General features: G+C 43.4%; 2 protein-coding genes across 2 annotated transcripts; both read right to left on the bottom strand.

The window, feature by feature from the left end:
* Positions 1-419: 419 nt before the first annotated feature.
* LOC110490657 lies at positions 420-4,406 on the bottom strand. The gene is made up of 4 exons (XM_036956974.1): positions 4,240-4,406; positions 2,680-3,480; positions 2,519-2,551; positions 420-1,145 (listed from the first exon to the last, which is right to left on the bottom strand). Exons 1-4 carry the CDS (start codon positions 4,253-4,255, stop codon positions 1,096-1,098), a joined length of 900 nt encoding a protein of 299 aa, XP_036812869.1. The 5' UTR covers positions 4,256-4,406; the 3' UTR covers positions 420-1,095.
* Positions 4,407-6,842: 2,436 nt separating this feature from the next.
* Positions 6,843-13,766, bottom strand: LOC110490660. Its single transcript, XM_036958463.1, has 6 exons — positions 13,251-13,766; positions 13,015-13,066; positions 12,026-12,889; positions 9,284-10,733; positions 7,949-9,079; positions 6,843-6,868 (listed from the first exon to the last, which is right to left on the bottom strand). Exons 4-6 carry the CDS (start codon positions 10,650-10,652, stop codon positions 6,843-6,845), a joined length of 2,526 nt encoding a protein of 841 aa, XP_036814358.1. The 5' UTR covers positions 10,653-10,733; positions 12,026-12,889; positions 13,015-13,066; positions 13,251-13,766.
* Between the last annotated feature and the right edge of the window lie 243 nt (positions 13,767-14,009).

The raw sequence follows: 14,009 nt of genomic DNA on the forward strand, positions 1-14,009 counted from the left end.
GTAGGTCAATTTGGAACTCAAGACCCAAAATATTTCCCCTCCCCCTCATGTAACTCCGTCCACTGAGCATTTATCCAATCAAGTCGTCCAAGGATCACAATCAATTATTTTGGGGCTTTATTCAGTCCGTATCGCAGTAGTTCAGCGCCATAGAAATTGAAAGGCAATGTTCTTGCGTTAGCAGCACTGCATTCACAGTAAACACTGCATGTCGGCTAAATTGGAAATGACCTTTACATTTCAATCGTGCTGAACTTCGGTGACAAGGATAGTCAAGCCCTCAGTTTACTTTAAAAAAGGGTAAATACATTTTAAACTTGTCCGTATTAACAAAGCAAATAATGCTGTTGGTTATGTATCATATGTAAAAATGATAAAACAATGAAGTATGAGCATTACCAGTAAGACCATGGGGCATGTCAAGTTCATTCAATTTTATTATGCAATACTGTTCACTTATCCTCCAGTGTATTTTTTATATATTTCAAATCATAAAACTGAGCTAGTGTGATCATGAGTAATCATATGGATTCATGAGTAACATTCACCCAATCAGGGTACAAAATAAAACAGCATTAGGATCAGACAGGGGAAGGGTGCGTTCTTATTGTGCTGTCTGCACCCCTGTAAACTGGAGACATGATTACACATCTGTCCCGTGTAAAATACGGTCAAATGAAGCAGGTATAACACATTTTCAAATTTGTGAAAATAAACAAACACCTGGTAGGGTAGGCGTACCAAGGATTGGTCACAACAGATTAGAAAGTGCTTGACGGATCCCTTACAACAGAGGACAACACAGAAAATGTCTGATAAAACTGCAGTTCCTCACAATAAAATGACAGCTCTTAAGATTGTTAAAAAAAGACCAGCTCAACACGACATTAAAACGAATCATTTTGAGCCGATAGGAACTCCAGGTCCAATTCATTAAGGCAGGCCTTTGAAGGCGTTAGAAAAGTCCCTAGTTGTGGATCTCATCAAGGAGTTAGTCCAAAGTGTCTCAGTGTGGCTTTGTGTAAAGACATCGACCTGAGTGCGTGTGGGGGTGTGTGTGGGGGTGTGTGTTGTGGCAGACAGGTCTATGCGTCACTAGGCTGGCTGGTCCAGGGAGTTCTTATACCAAACTACCTTATTGGGATCTGAAACAGAAAATAAGACAGCATTTAGTGACAGGCAGCATTGTCAAACCTCTCATACAATCTAGCCCTTGGGGGCTGCAGCAAGGACTTCTGAAAAGGGAAACACACTAGATTTAAAAAATAAAAAAAAAACATCTCAAGTTGTATCCTTCTTTAGAACCATTAGGGTGCATGATACAAATGTTTTTGCAGACAAGATACAGCAAGTTTAAATGATGTCACTAGTAGGATCTCCCCCAGAACCAATACAATTGGCCTACTGGTCATGCTGAATAACCACAAACAATTTTCACTAGCCTAGTGAAAATTGTGTTCAGTAGCGCTTTCAACACCATCTACTTATTGAGAAGCTGGTAAACTGTAGTCAGGTGAGATTTAACCCTGCCATCTCTTCATCTAGAAAGATTAACAAGGGAGCCCTGTAAGGTTGCGTACAATTGCCAAGCCTCTGGCCCAGCCTTCTTTAAATATGCGGACGACACTCCGCTGGTGGGATTCCTTAAAATCATATCAAGCCTCACCTGAAGGTCTCGACAGAGAAACATCCAAATTCATCCAGTGATGCCAAGACAACTTCCTTAAAAAATAAACATTAAGAAAAATGGAGATGGCAATTGATTTAAAAAAATATGACCCCCCCCCCCCCAGCGAAAAGAGCAACGGGGAATCAGTTGGAATTGAGAGACAATGTGAAATTCAATGACTGTGCCCTCACAAAAACAGAGATTGTTCTTCACTGCACTTATTCTTCTACGCGTTTAAACCAAATATTTTTATAACTAAACCAAGAGACCACAGCCCGTTCGTTGTTTCAAATTGGAACAAATGAGTCAATAGTCCAAGTGGATCCTTCACATTTATATATCAGTCTCATCGTTCCATCTGTATTTAAACCGTCTTGTATTATTGGGTGTTTTTACATATTATGGTGGGATAATAAAATATATCAACGTTTAACAAATCGAGCCATTAAAGAGACCATTTAATTTTTAAAGTAACGTTTGTCCGTTTTTTCCCCAACCTCGAAAGTAATGTCAAGATGAAACCATGTCCCACGACAGTGGTTGTGTGTGTCCAGCTATACGCCACAACTCCAAATGAATGGAAAAGATGAGCACCGTTTCATTTCCTGGTTTTATTGGGTGACCGCATTTTCTATTAATTTGGGTTGGAGGCATATAGCTAAACTGAATTTACACCACTGATGTTGTAGGATGTGATTTTCTCTTGACATTAGACTACTTTAGAGGTCTGAAAACATCTTAAAATCCTTTAAAATTATGAGCCCTGCTTCAGAGATTCTATTGCCCAGCGTGGAGAATGGAGAATCCGGTCCAAATTCTAATAATGGACCTTCCTGATGAACATCTCACCTTCTTTCTGTTTGTTGCAGGTGACATTCCATTCTAAAAATGAACAAGGTATAATTAGGATTCATAATATGATCCATACAACTTTATGACAGATGCCACAGAAAAATAACATTTATAATACATTAATGTATTATTGAGGTCTTAACCACATCAGCCCTTACCTATTGTGTGATAGTGCAGAGCCTCCTTTAGATGGTGACAGGTGAGAAGCAGCTTCCCATTGATCTTTGCTTCCTCTTCTCTGTACTGGTCAATGGAGATTGAGGTAGTGACAGGAACTGGGATTTCACCACTGGCCTGGACTGTGTGATGCCTCTCTTGTGTTGGGTTCGCGGTTTCACCTCGAAATGTGAGCTGAGGTGCTGCTATGGGGGCAGGAGAGGGAACTGAACCCTCTGTGGCTTGGAGGACCTCACTGATGAAACTAAGTCCCCACTGGTTCTGCAGCAGGACACCGATGGCTGGGCGGCCCTCCTCCTCCAGCACTCCACCCACTGCCCCTGACTTCACTTTCGAGGCATAGCTGATGGTTGGCTGCAGCTTGGCAGGGCTGTCCTGCACTGGAAAAGCAGGTGGGTGCTTGAGTAGAGACAGGCTGTCCTCCACCCACCTCTCCTTCTGGCTCTGCTTCGGGGGCCTATCTGCCACACGCCCTGCCCCCCTGGGCCCCTCTCTGCGAGGGCCACGGCCTTTGTGCTGGCCTCTACGATCTCTGTCTCTACGGTAAGTGAAGGCATGTACATGGGCGGGTCCGTTCAGGTTGCCCTCGAGGGCCTGGGGTGAAGCTTGGCAGGGCTGCTGGTCAACCCCAGTTGGGCAGCCTCCACCTCCTCCACCACAGTTGCCAGACCCAGGTGATAGGCGGCGGTTGCCAATGTGAGCCTCTGGGTTGGTGGAGGACACAAGGCCAGCAGGATCACACAGGGTGTCAGACTCGCACACTGTGTTGGCCTCCCATGTACCTAAAGTTAGATATAAGGTAAAGGAAGATCGTTAGAATCCCCTAATAATTTAAGAAATATAGTTTTTTAAATGGAACAGTTTAAAGTACACATTTATGTTATGGTTTATTGGTGAAATTATGAACTAGCTAACTATCAGAGTACCCATCTTAACTTGTTAGGTTTTGTTGGGGCTTTAGGTTAACTGGCTAGCTAACGTTAGCTAGCCACATAGCTACGCAGAGCTAGAATGCACGCCACGTTTGGCCTAGCTAGCTACCGATTAAGCTGAATCCAGAAAAAAAAAAATCCAGTGGCAAATTTTATAATGACACTTAAATGACTTTACAACCATGTTATGCAAGTTGTATGTCATATGAGCAAAAAGCTATGTAACTAACGTTATAACCTTATCGAACTGCCTTGCCAACCAACCACTTGCTAACTAGCTAGCTAGTCTGCTAAGAAACAGAAAAGCAACGTGTATGGAACGTTAACAGTAGCCAACGTCAGCTAACCTGAAACGTAATTTATTTAAAATAGTAACTTATAACTAAGCAGGAGGTACTATAATACGGCCATACCGTTAGTCTTCAAGTATGCATTAGAACAATAAACAATTTCCTGGCTAGCTAGCTAGCATTACGTTAGATAAGTTTCATAACACCCCGGCTCCAACACACCGTACCGGGAGTGTTCATTTCAGAACGTTTTACTAACGTTGGCAAACTAGAAAGTCACAAAGTAATGTGCTAATAGCTACCGGTACCCAAAACTCACCTGTTTTGATATGCATATCTTTTTGATGAAATGTATTTCTTCTGGAATTAAACCGTTACTGAAAGTTTGTTTACAGCGGTTGTCTTGATTGTGCCCACACGGAAACTGTCGGAGGTGGAAATGACCGTCACCGTTCAACTTTGCCGGATATTGAAGCGCGAATAGAGGGATATTAATCAAATAGTTTTCCCGCCCACAAACCCTTTACAGAAAGGGGAAAATAACATACTTTGTCTTAGTAATTAATAATATTAATAGATTTAATTCTGTCTGAATCATGTGCCTGGATTTACCAATAACTTCTATAATCGAATTTCTGATATCTGAAATAATATTTATTTAACACACATCAATGTATTTCTTCCCTTTAGCTCTTTTCCCTTTTCAGAGGCCTCTCACCTCTCTGCCTATCCATCCTACTCTCAACATGTTTCTCAGGCACCTCTTTCTCCCTGCTCCTCCAGTCACAGCTGCTCTCTGATGGATGAGAGCCATTCCAGTTGCTGTGCTTTTGCCTAGAAAAAAGCAGCAACTGGTTTCCTCTCTGTCTAGCTCTTCTACTCCTACCAACTCCACCCCTCTCTGTCTCTCCATTCCATTGCTCCCTGCCATTTCCTCCCTGGTCTCGCCATGTCTGGCCCACTCTGTCCTTCTCCTCTCTGTCTTTCGCCTTGTGGACTCTTTTCTCCTTTCTCCAGAAGCGTGCAACATCACCCAACACACCCAGACTTCTGTGTTTCTGTGCCTGGCACCCAGGGAAGTTGACTTGTCTTCCACCCTCAAGCATTTCACCCTTTGAATTGATCTCCTCTTGAAGTCCTTCAGTTCTCTTGTATGGAAGGCTATGTTGTTGCTTTCCTTTGCCCTTCAATGGAGTCTGGGAGTCTGTCATAGGCCTAGCATTGCCTTGTATCTCCAGAACCATGATGGACATTTCATCACCGGAGGTACAGATTTTTGTAACCTCTACCTCCACTTCCTTTCTTTTACCAATCTCTCTCATTTTCACATATCCATCACTGTTTCGTATCTCCTCACTGTCTCTGGCCTTCTGATGCTCTAACTTTCTTCCTGTAGGACCTTCCTCTCCATCTAAGACCTCTGAAAGTATAACAAAAAAAATCAGTTCACTCATAATTCACAAACAGGACAAACATTTATATCAACATCAGTTATGTTGGCCGGTGACTTTAATGCAGAGAAACTTAAATAAATTTTACCGAATTTCTATCAGCATGTTAAATGTGCAACCAGAGTGAAAACAATTCTAGATCACCTTTACACCACACACAGAGACGTGTACAAAGCTCTCCCTCGCCCGCCATTTGGCAAATCTGACCAGAACTCTATCCTCCTGATTCCTGCTTACAAGCAAAAATTAAAGCAGGAAGCAACAGTGACTCTGTCTATAAAACAGTGGTCAGATGAAGCAGATGCTAAACTACAGGACTGTTTTGCTGGCAGAGACTGGAATATGTTCCGTGATTCTTCCAATGGCATTGAGGAGTACACCACATCAGTTACTGGCTTTATCAAGAAGTGCATCGAGGACGTCGTCCCCACAGTACATACCCCAACCAGAAACCATGGATTACAGGCAACATTCGCACCGAGCTAAAGGGCAGAGCTGCCGCTTTCAAGGAGCGGGACTCTAACCCAGAAGCTTATAAGAAATCCCGCTATGACCTCCGACGAACCATCAAACAGCCTAAGCGTCAATACAGGACTAAGATCTAATCATACTACACCGGCTCCGACGCTTGTTGGTTGTGGCAGGGCTTGCAAACAATTACAGACGACAAAGGGAAGCACAACCGAGAGCTGCCCAGTGACACGAGCCTACCAGACGAGCTAAATAACTTCTATGCTCGCTTCGAGTCAAGTAACACTGACTGTGTGGTCACGCTCTCCGCAACCAATGTGAGTAAGACCTTTAAACAGGTCAACATTCACAAGGCCGCAGGGCCAGATGGATTACCAGGACGTGTACTCCGAGCATGCGCTGACCAACTGGCAAGTGTCTTCACTGATATTTTTAACCTGTCCCTGACTGAGTCTGTAATACCAACATGTTTCAAGCAGACCACCCTAGTCCCTGTGCCCAAGAACACGAAGGTAACCTATCTAAATGACTACTGACCCACGTCTGTAGTCATGAAATGCTTTGAAAGGCTGGTCATGGCTCACATCAACACCATTATCCCAGAAACGGAAGACCCACTCCAATTTGCATACCGCACCAACAGATCCACAGATGATGCAATCTCTATTGCATTCCACACTGCCCTTTCCCACATGGACAAAAGGAACACCTATGTGAGAATGCTATTCATTGACTACAGCTCAGCATTCAACACCATAGTGTCCTCATCACTCATCACTAAGCTATGGACCCTGGGACTAGACACCTGCAACTGGATCCTAGACTTCCTGATGGGCCGCTCCCAGGTGGTAAGGGTAGGTAACAACACATCCGCCACGCTGATCCTCAATACGGGGGCCCCTCAGGGGTGCGTGCTCAGTCCCCTCCTGTTCACTCATGACTGCACGGCCAGGCACAACTCCAGCACCATCATTAACCATCATTGCTGATGACAATGTCATCACCTGATCACAACAATGTCATCACCTGATCACCGAAAATGATGAGACAGGTCAGAGACCTGACCGTGTGGTGCAAGGACAACAACTTCTCCCTCAACGTGATCAAGACAAAGGAGATGATTGTGGACTACAGGAAAAGGAGGACTGAGCACGGCCCCATTCTCAGCGACAGGGTTGTAGTGGAGCAGGTTGAGAGCTTCAAGTCCCTTGGTGTCCACATCACCAACAAACTAACATGGTCCAAGCACATCAAGACAGTCGTGAAGAGGACACATCACCAACAAACTAACATGGTTCAAGCACATCAAGACAGTCGTGAAGAGGGCACGACAAAACCTATTCCCCCTCAGGAGACTGAAAATATTTGGCATGGGTCCTCAGATCCTCAAAAGGTTTTACAGCTGCACCATCGAGAGCATCCTGACGGGTTGCATCACTGCCTGGTATGGCAACTGCTCGGCCTCCGACCGCAAGGCACTACAGAGGGTAGTGCGTATGGCCCAGTACATCACCGGGGCCAAGCTTCCTGCCATCCAGGACCTCTATATCAGGCGGTGTCCGAGGAAGGCCCTAAAAATTGCCACCCTAGTCATAGACTGTTCTCTCTGCTACCGCACGGCAAGCGGTACCGGAACGACATGTCTAGGTCCAAGAGGCTTCTAAACAGCTTTTAACCCCAAGCTATAAGACTCCTGAACAGCTAATCAAATGGCTACCCAGATTATCCCCCCCCCCCCCACTATGCTGCTGCTACTCTCTGTTATTATCTATGCATAGCCATTTTAATAACCCTACCTGCATGTACATAATTACCCCAATTACCTTGACACCGGTGCCCCCACATGTTGACACATTGACTCTGAACTGGTACACCCTGTATATAGCCCCGATATTGTTATTCACTGCTGTTCCTTAAATATATCCTTAGGTCAATATTCTTATCTTTTTTTTGTGTTGGTATTTTTTTTTAACTGCACTGTTGGTTAAGAGCTTGTAAGTAAGCATTTCACTGTAAGGTTGTGTAAGGTTTGTCACCTGTTGTGACAAATAAAATTAGATTTATGACACATTATACTTATCATTAACTTGAATGTTATGCTCTTACCCTGGACTTTTAAGCTCTCTTGAAATGTCTTATTATTCTCCTCTCCAGCCTCTTCTCTTTCCCATGATGCTTTGCTCATCACTCCCTCATCAGTATGTACATTTGTTCTGTTCGTCTTTTCTTTAATCTGTTTTCTATCATATTTTTCTCCCTCATTTGTCTCTACACAACAGTTAGAAATATTTTCCTCAGAGATCTTGCTAATCGTCTCATCCACTTTATGTCCATCTACTTTTTCTATGTCCATTCTTGCTAATTCGTCTGAGATCAAATCTGTTTCCTTACTACATCTTTGTCTCTCTCGTTCCTCTCTTCGCTTGTCCTTACTTCTCTGCCCTGTCCGTACTTTGGTTCTCTTCTCTTTATTCCTGTCATCTGTCTCCACAATTTCCTCCAGACCTAATTTGGCCCAGTCACTACCTTCCCCTCCTCCACTCTCTTTGCCATTTGACCCCTTGCCCTTTGAGGCTTTCTTACTTTGCCCTGTAATGTCCATCACTGTCTCTCCGTCACCCCCATCCTCAGGCCCTCCACCTCCCTCAGTCAGTGTCAACCCCTCAGCAGCCGCTTTCCGGCGTTGCAGGCACTTGATCTTGTAGGCAATGCGGCTCCTTTGCAGGATCATCTCCCTAACCTCTATCGTTCTGGCGTCGGTGCGGCTGAAGCTGGTTCTGGCTAAGACTGGTTCTCTGAGCAGTGGCCGGGACGGAGGCCTGGGACGGAGTCCTATAATGGAACTTTCCATTCCGGACCGGGAGGGCATCCATGTGGTCAAATCACAGTTCCTCTCCCGCTCTCGCTCCCTCCTCCTTGCCCTCTTTCTCTCTGCCCTTCGATCTTTGGCACTGTTAAAGTTCCTCATGTCTTTCTTTTTCATCTCATCTTTAATTATCTCGTTTTCTCTCATTAATTTATTGATCCCCTCTCTCAATGACCTCCAAAAAGCCTTGTCCTTCTTAACTTCATTGAGAGCCCTTGAGAGAGAGGAGAGGACCAGCTGATTTCCCACTCTCTCCTCATTTAGCTGGTGGAATCCATCGTACATAACTAAGTCTCTCATGTACGGCTTGGGAAGGATTTCTTCAGTGTCTGCCTCTACTGCTCTGGCTATCCTCCACTGTCCATTATGCTCTAAAGAGCGGGAGGGAAAATTTAAATCCAATCAATACATACCTGTAATCTAAATTTACACCAAGAATCACAATAATTAAAATGTTGGATTCAATTTAATATATTTAATCTACCTTGTAGTAACATGGAAACATAGGCTACCCTTTCCTGTGGTCAAAATATGTATAGAAATATAATCAACTACATAATTATCACAATACTCACCAATCAGAGAGTTCCTGTCACACTGTGAGGAGCACTTCTCCCATTCCTTTTCTCCATACTTCTTCTCTCCCTCCATCCTATTGGTCACACTCTCCCCTCTCGTCAGAATGTAGTGTGGCACAGAAACCCATGCAGACTTTATGTCCCAGCTGTATTTGAATTTGTATTCCATCATGTTGTGGTCTTGAGCATAGCGACGGCAGTCATCAGTCTCATAAGAGGGTGACCAAGTATGTCCACTGAGTTGGACTTGACCTTTGGGCCTCATGACTGACTCGCACAGATGATGGCTATGACTGGTGTGAGACAAAGGGTCAACCATGTCATCCTCACGGTCTGACTCCAAAAACTGGTCATCATGACAGGTGATGACACTGCCTAAGTGCATTCTAGATATAAATATTACAATCTCATGTGATCCTACAGGGTCTGTAGTGAACACAGTTCTGTCATCAGGGGCTGAGATAATGTTATCTTCCAGGATTTCATTGACGAGAGGTTGAATGGACTCTGACACCAAAGTGGGGTTAATTAGATTTTCAGTGGTCTGAGACTTCACTACAGGCTGGTCAATAGGGTTATCTTTGCCTTGGTCCAACATATTGGAAAACAACAGAGCCTTATTGAAAGAGTCAATAGTGACTATTGATCCAAGAGCAGTGGCAACAAGGGACAAAGACTGGTCAGACGAGCTCACAGAATCTCTGCGAAAGTCTACTGCAGGTCGGTCATCATGGTCTTTAATGTTGAGGGAGATTTCCTTGTCAGAGTTCAAAGAGTCCTCAAACGGTACAGTATAGTGCTTCTCTGTGGTCACACAGTCTGCACAGGACCTCGTTAGCAGCTGGTCAGTGCTTTGCAAGTCATCCTCTGCCCTCTGCTGCCCTCTGGAGTCAACAGCTGAGTCCACCACTGGCAGGTCGTCAGTGATCAGTGACACTTCACTGGAGTCAGACAGAGTCAGGTCAGAGTCATTGCCAGGATTCACTAAGGTCTCCATCAGTACCAGGGCAGTGTGCCACCCAGGGTCCAGCCCTTCTACCAATGCCAGGTCACAGTCTGGAGTCAGAGAACCCACCACAGCATGGTCAGCAACATATCCATTACCTTCAGTGCCCAGAAGCACTTCACTGGACAGTGCCTCAGGTTGGTTAGCATAGACCACTGTGGCCTTAGTAACCACTGAGTGGATTTCAGTGTTCATAGATGCCTTGATGGTGTCAACTTGGTCAGCATGAGGTTCAGCAATCAGGGAGTCTTCACAGGATCCTGATTTCAAGCTGTCATCACTGTCTTTGGGCAGCTGAATGGACTCCAAGGTTGATTGGGCTTTAGGTGTCTTCGACATATCAATGCATTTCAGCTCCATTATTCTTAGGCTTGAAAACTCCCCATGGCGTCCATCTGTCAGAACTGTGTGCACAGCTTCCCTAATGGCTTTCTCTGCCAGCTGTAAGGAAAAATGTATGGTTCAGTATTGACTGTGTTTTCTACACATTAACATCACCTGAATAGTTGTCAAAGAATTAAATTTTTTTTTAAATAACATGCTGCATTGTCAGCAACTAACGTCAGCTAAGTTACGTAGCTAGATAAATTAGCAACGCAGTTGTAGTGGAAAATGTATTTCATAAAAAAAAATAGCAAACTCATAACTCAAGATAATTTACCTAATTAACCTAATTTTGTCAAAATCAATCACAGCGTCCCTCAAACAAACGACGAAACGCTAGAGTTTAACGATATCAAGCAAACATCGGGAGCTAGCAAGCTACTATTTATTTTAGCAAGCAACAAGTTGATGATTGTTTGTGTTCAAGTATTCGAAGCGTTAGTAGAAGACTTTAGCTAGCTACGTCAGATGCCAAATGTCCAAATCAAAACATTTTGACTACAGCGCGTTTAAGTTTTCAGCACTAGGCGCTGTCCACTGGCTCATATGTACTAGGCCATACCAGGCTCCATACTAGGCCATACCAGGTTTCATGTGCAACAGTGTTGCAATTGCGACTTTGATGTTATTTCCCTGTATGTGTGTGTGTGCATACATATTGTAGCCTATTTGCTTCGCATACATGGCTTTAATGTGTGTGTGTGGGGGGGAGGGACTTTAAATACCTGTACCTGTTGATTATATACAGGGAAATATTACACATTGTGTCAGCTGAACAAGACCTTTCAAGTGTTAGCATCTTGACATGTATTTCATGGGTACAGACTCAAACCACATATGAAAACTGCATTAGTGATTGTATGGCTGGTGAGCCCTGAGTTTGGTTCCAATGCACAGCTTATTCCCCACCATTGGTCTAAAGGAAAGGAATATGCAACTCCTGATTATTGAAAATCCAGAACCCATATTGAGAAACTCAGGCATGTAACTCCTACACTTTTTTTTTTTCTCACCAGGTTCATATATTGTATTAGGCTATCTGAGCTTTCATACAGTGTTGCTTGCTATAATCAATGCTATTATTCTAGAGTAGAACACCATCTGGTGACCTGAATGTATTCTTGGATGGAGTCTTGTTAAACATTATTTTGTTGTTGGAAAATATCATATAAATTATATCTGCACTGCCATTTCACATTCAGTACTTGACTCTATAACTGACATTCATCTTTTAAACACGGCGTTCTGTGTTAAATCCCTTCATAAGGCTTTCATTAAAAATTAAAAACAGTGGTACATTTGACTTTATTTCATGTTTTTGTTGCCATAGAAACAAACTGCTGACTCACCTTTTAACAACATATTTGTTTAATTAATGCTTTTATGAATTGGCTTCACATGTTTGTTTTCTGCATCACCTCCATAAAAAGGGGGCATCCAGTCTACTGGGTGCAGCTTGGCAGAAGTCCATGCCTGGCTAAATCCGCAACTGACCGTAGAATGGTTTCAATCACTAGAGACGTGATCTCCTCCCCTGGATTCTGCTGCCTTTCGGAGAGTCTCTGAACTCCTTCTGTTGATTGTCTTGGCTTCCTGACTTGTGAGGACCCTGAGTCAGTGGATCTGGGACTGTCTGAGCTCCCCTTTGAGACAGGTGTGGGAACAGTGGATGTTGGCAAGGCATTTTGGGGGGGTGCTGGTTGACTCGGCCCAGAGGAGAGATTGCTCAGTGGTCTCTGAAAGAGAGGAACTCCTCCAACTGTGAACTGACTGAAATCATTACTTGTGGCGTTCGCTGCACATTCTGCTACTTCACGTATGACCTTTACCATTTCCATGGTGAGCCCCAGTTCTTCTAAGAATGAACTGTGTGTGGGGTCCGTCCTGCAACTCTCCATAACACTATCCAACATGGTGATAATTACAGTCCCCGTCAGTCGGATAATTATCAGTTCACAGTCTTCCTCAGTGCAGTCCTGCCATCTTTTTTCCATTTTCCGATTGTCTCCATTTGAAGCTACAGGCAAGAGATTTACTGGGATCACCGCATCAGACAACACCCCCGCCCCATACAAATACTTGTTCAGGATGCTTGAGACCCCTCCGCACACTTTTTGGAGAAGGCCCTCTACAGTCTTCCCCAAGATGTTATGTAGGCCTATACCGGAAACATCTTCCTGAGAGAAAGCAGTGGTTGACTGGGCAATGTAGTCCTACAAGTAAATGCAAGATGTATGTTTAAGATGATGCAGGTTAATTAATACAAAGTCAAGGCAAATGTTTATACAGTGAAACCACATACATAGAGCAAAGGTATCGTTCACAATTGATGGCTCACCACAATTTTTCCTGCGTAACGGCGTATCGAGTCATGTGTCGTCTCATTGTTCCTGCAGATATTTGACCATATATGTATTAGCCAGCTATGTGTTGGCTGACTAAACTCCCTTCCATGGTGAAGGACATTTCTGATGAACAGGCTTTGTGGAGAACAGTCTTTGTGGAATTCAGCTCTGACAACATCGATTCGCCGAAGGTCAATTCTTCAAAAAATGTAAATAATGAAATGCTTACCTTGTACCGATGTTTGTCCTCTGTAGTTGCATGCCTTTATTTGATGAAATCCATACCTTTTCAATAAATGTTAATCAAATACAACCACTGACTGTTTGCTCATTGCTGTTGCTCTAAGATGGCAACTCAGTGAAAATGAGCATGTGCCAAATGAATCTTAAGGAAACAGCAGGTGGTTGTATTTGATTAAGGTTTATTGAAAAAGTATGGATTTCAGAAAACAAAGAAAGGCACGCAACTACTGAGGACAAACATAGGTACAAGGTAAGCATTTCATAATATATATACATATTTTTACAAGTATTGACTTTTGGTGAATCAATGTAGTCCTAGCTGAATTCCACAAAGACAGACTTGTCTCTGCTTCACTCTGTTGGTGGAGTTCATTAGAAACTTCCTTTACCATAGCTGGGGTTTCATGTGACATGAATGATACTATTAGATAATTCATTAGATTATTTTCTGTGGGGAACATTTTTTATATAGGCCTAAATATAGAATTACATATGATAATTAAATAGGATCTATGTGGGCCTCAATTTTCTAATGTAAATTCACCTGGCGTTCTCGATGGTTACAGGGGTTGACCTCTTCTTCTAGTTCCATGTTAAAATAAAAAAATACACACACACTCAATTTAAACACCGTTTGAAACACGACTTCTACAGTAATTTATCCGGTAATAAATTATTGTTTTGCAGCCTTTAAAAATATAGTCTATCAATCGACATACCTTTCTCCCTCTCTTCGGCATTGTTG

Source organism: Oncorhynchus mykiss, chromosome 21, assembly GCF_013265735.2.
Source record: "Oncorhynchus mykiss isolate Arlee chromosome 21, USDA_OmykA_1.1, whole genome shotgun sequence".
In the NCBI taxonomy this organism is placed as follows: domain Eukaryota; kingdom Metazoa; phylum Chordata; class Actinopteri; order Salmoniformes; family Salmonidae; genus Oncorhynchus; species Oncorhynchus mykiss.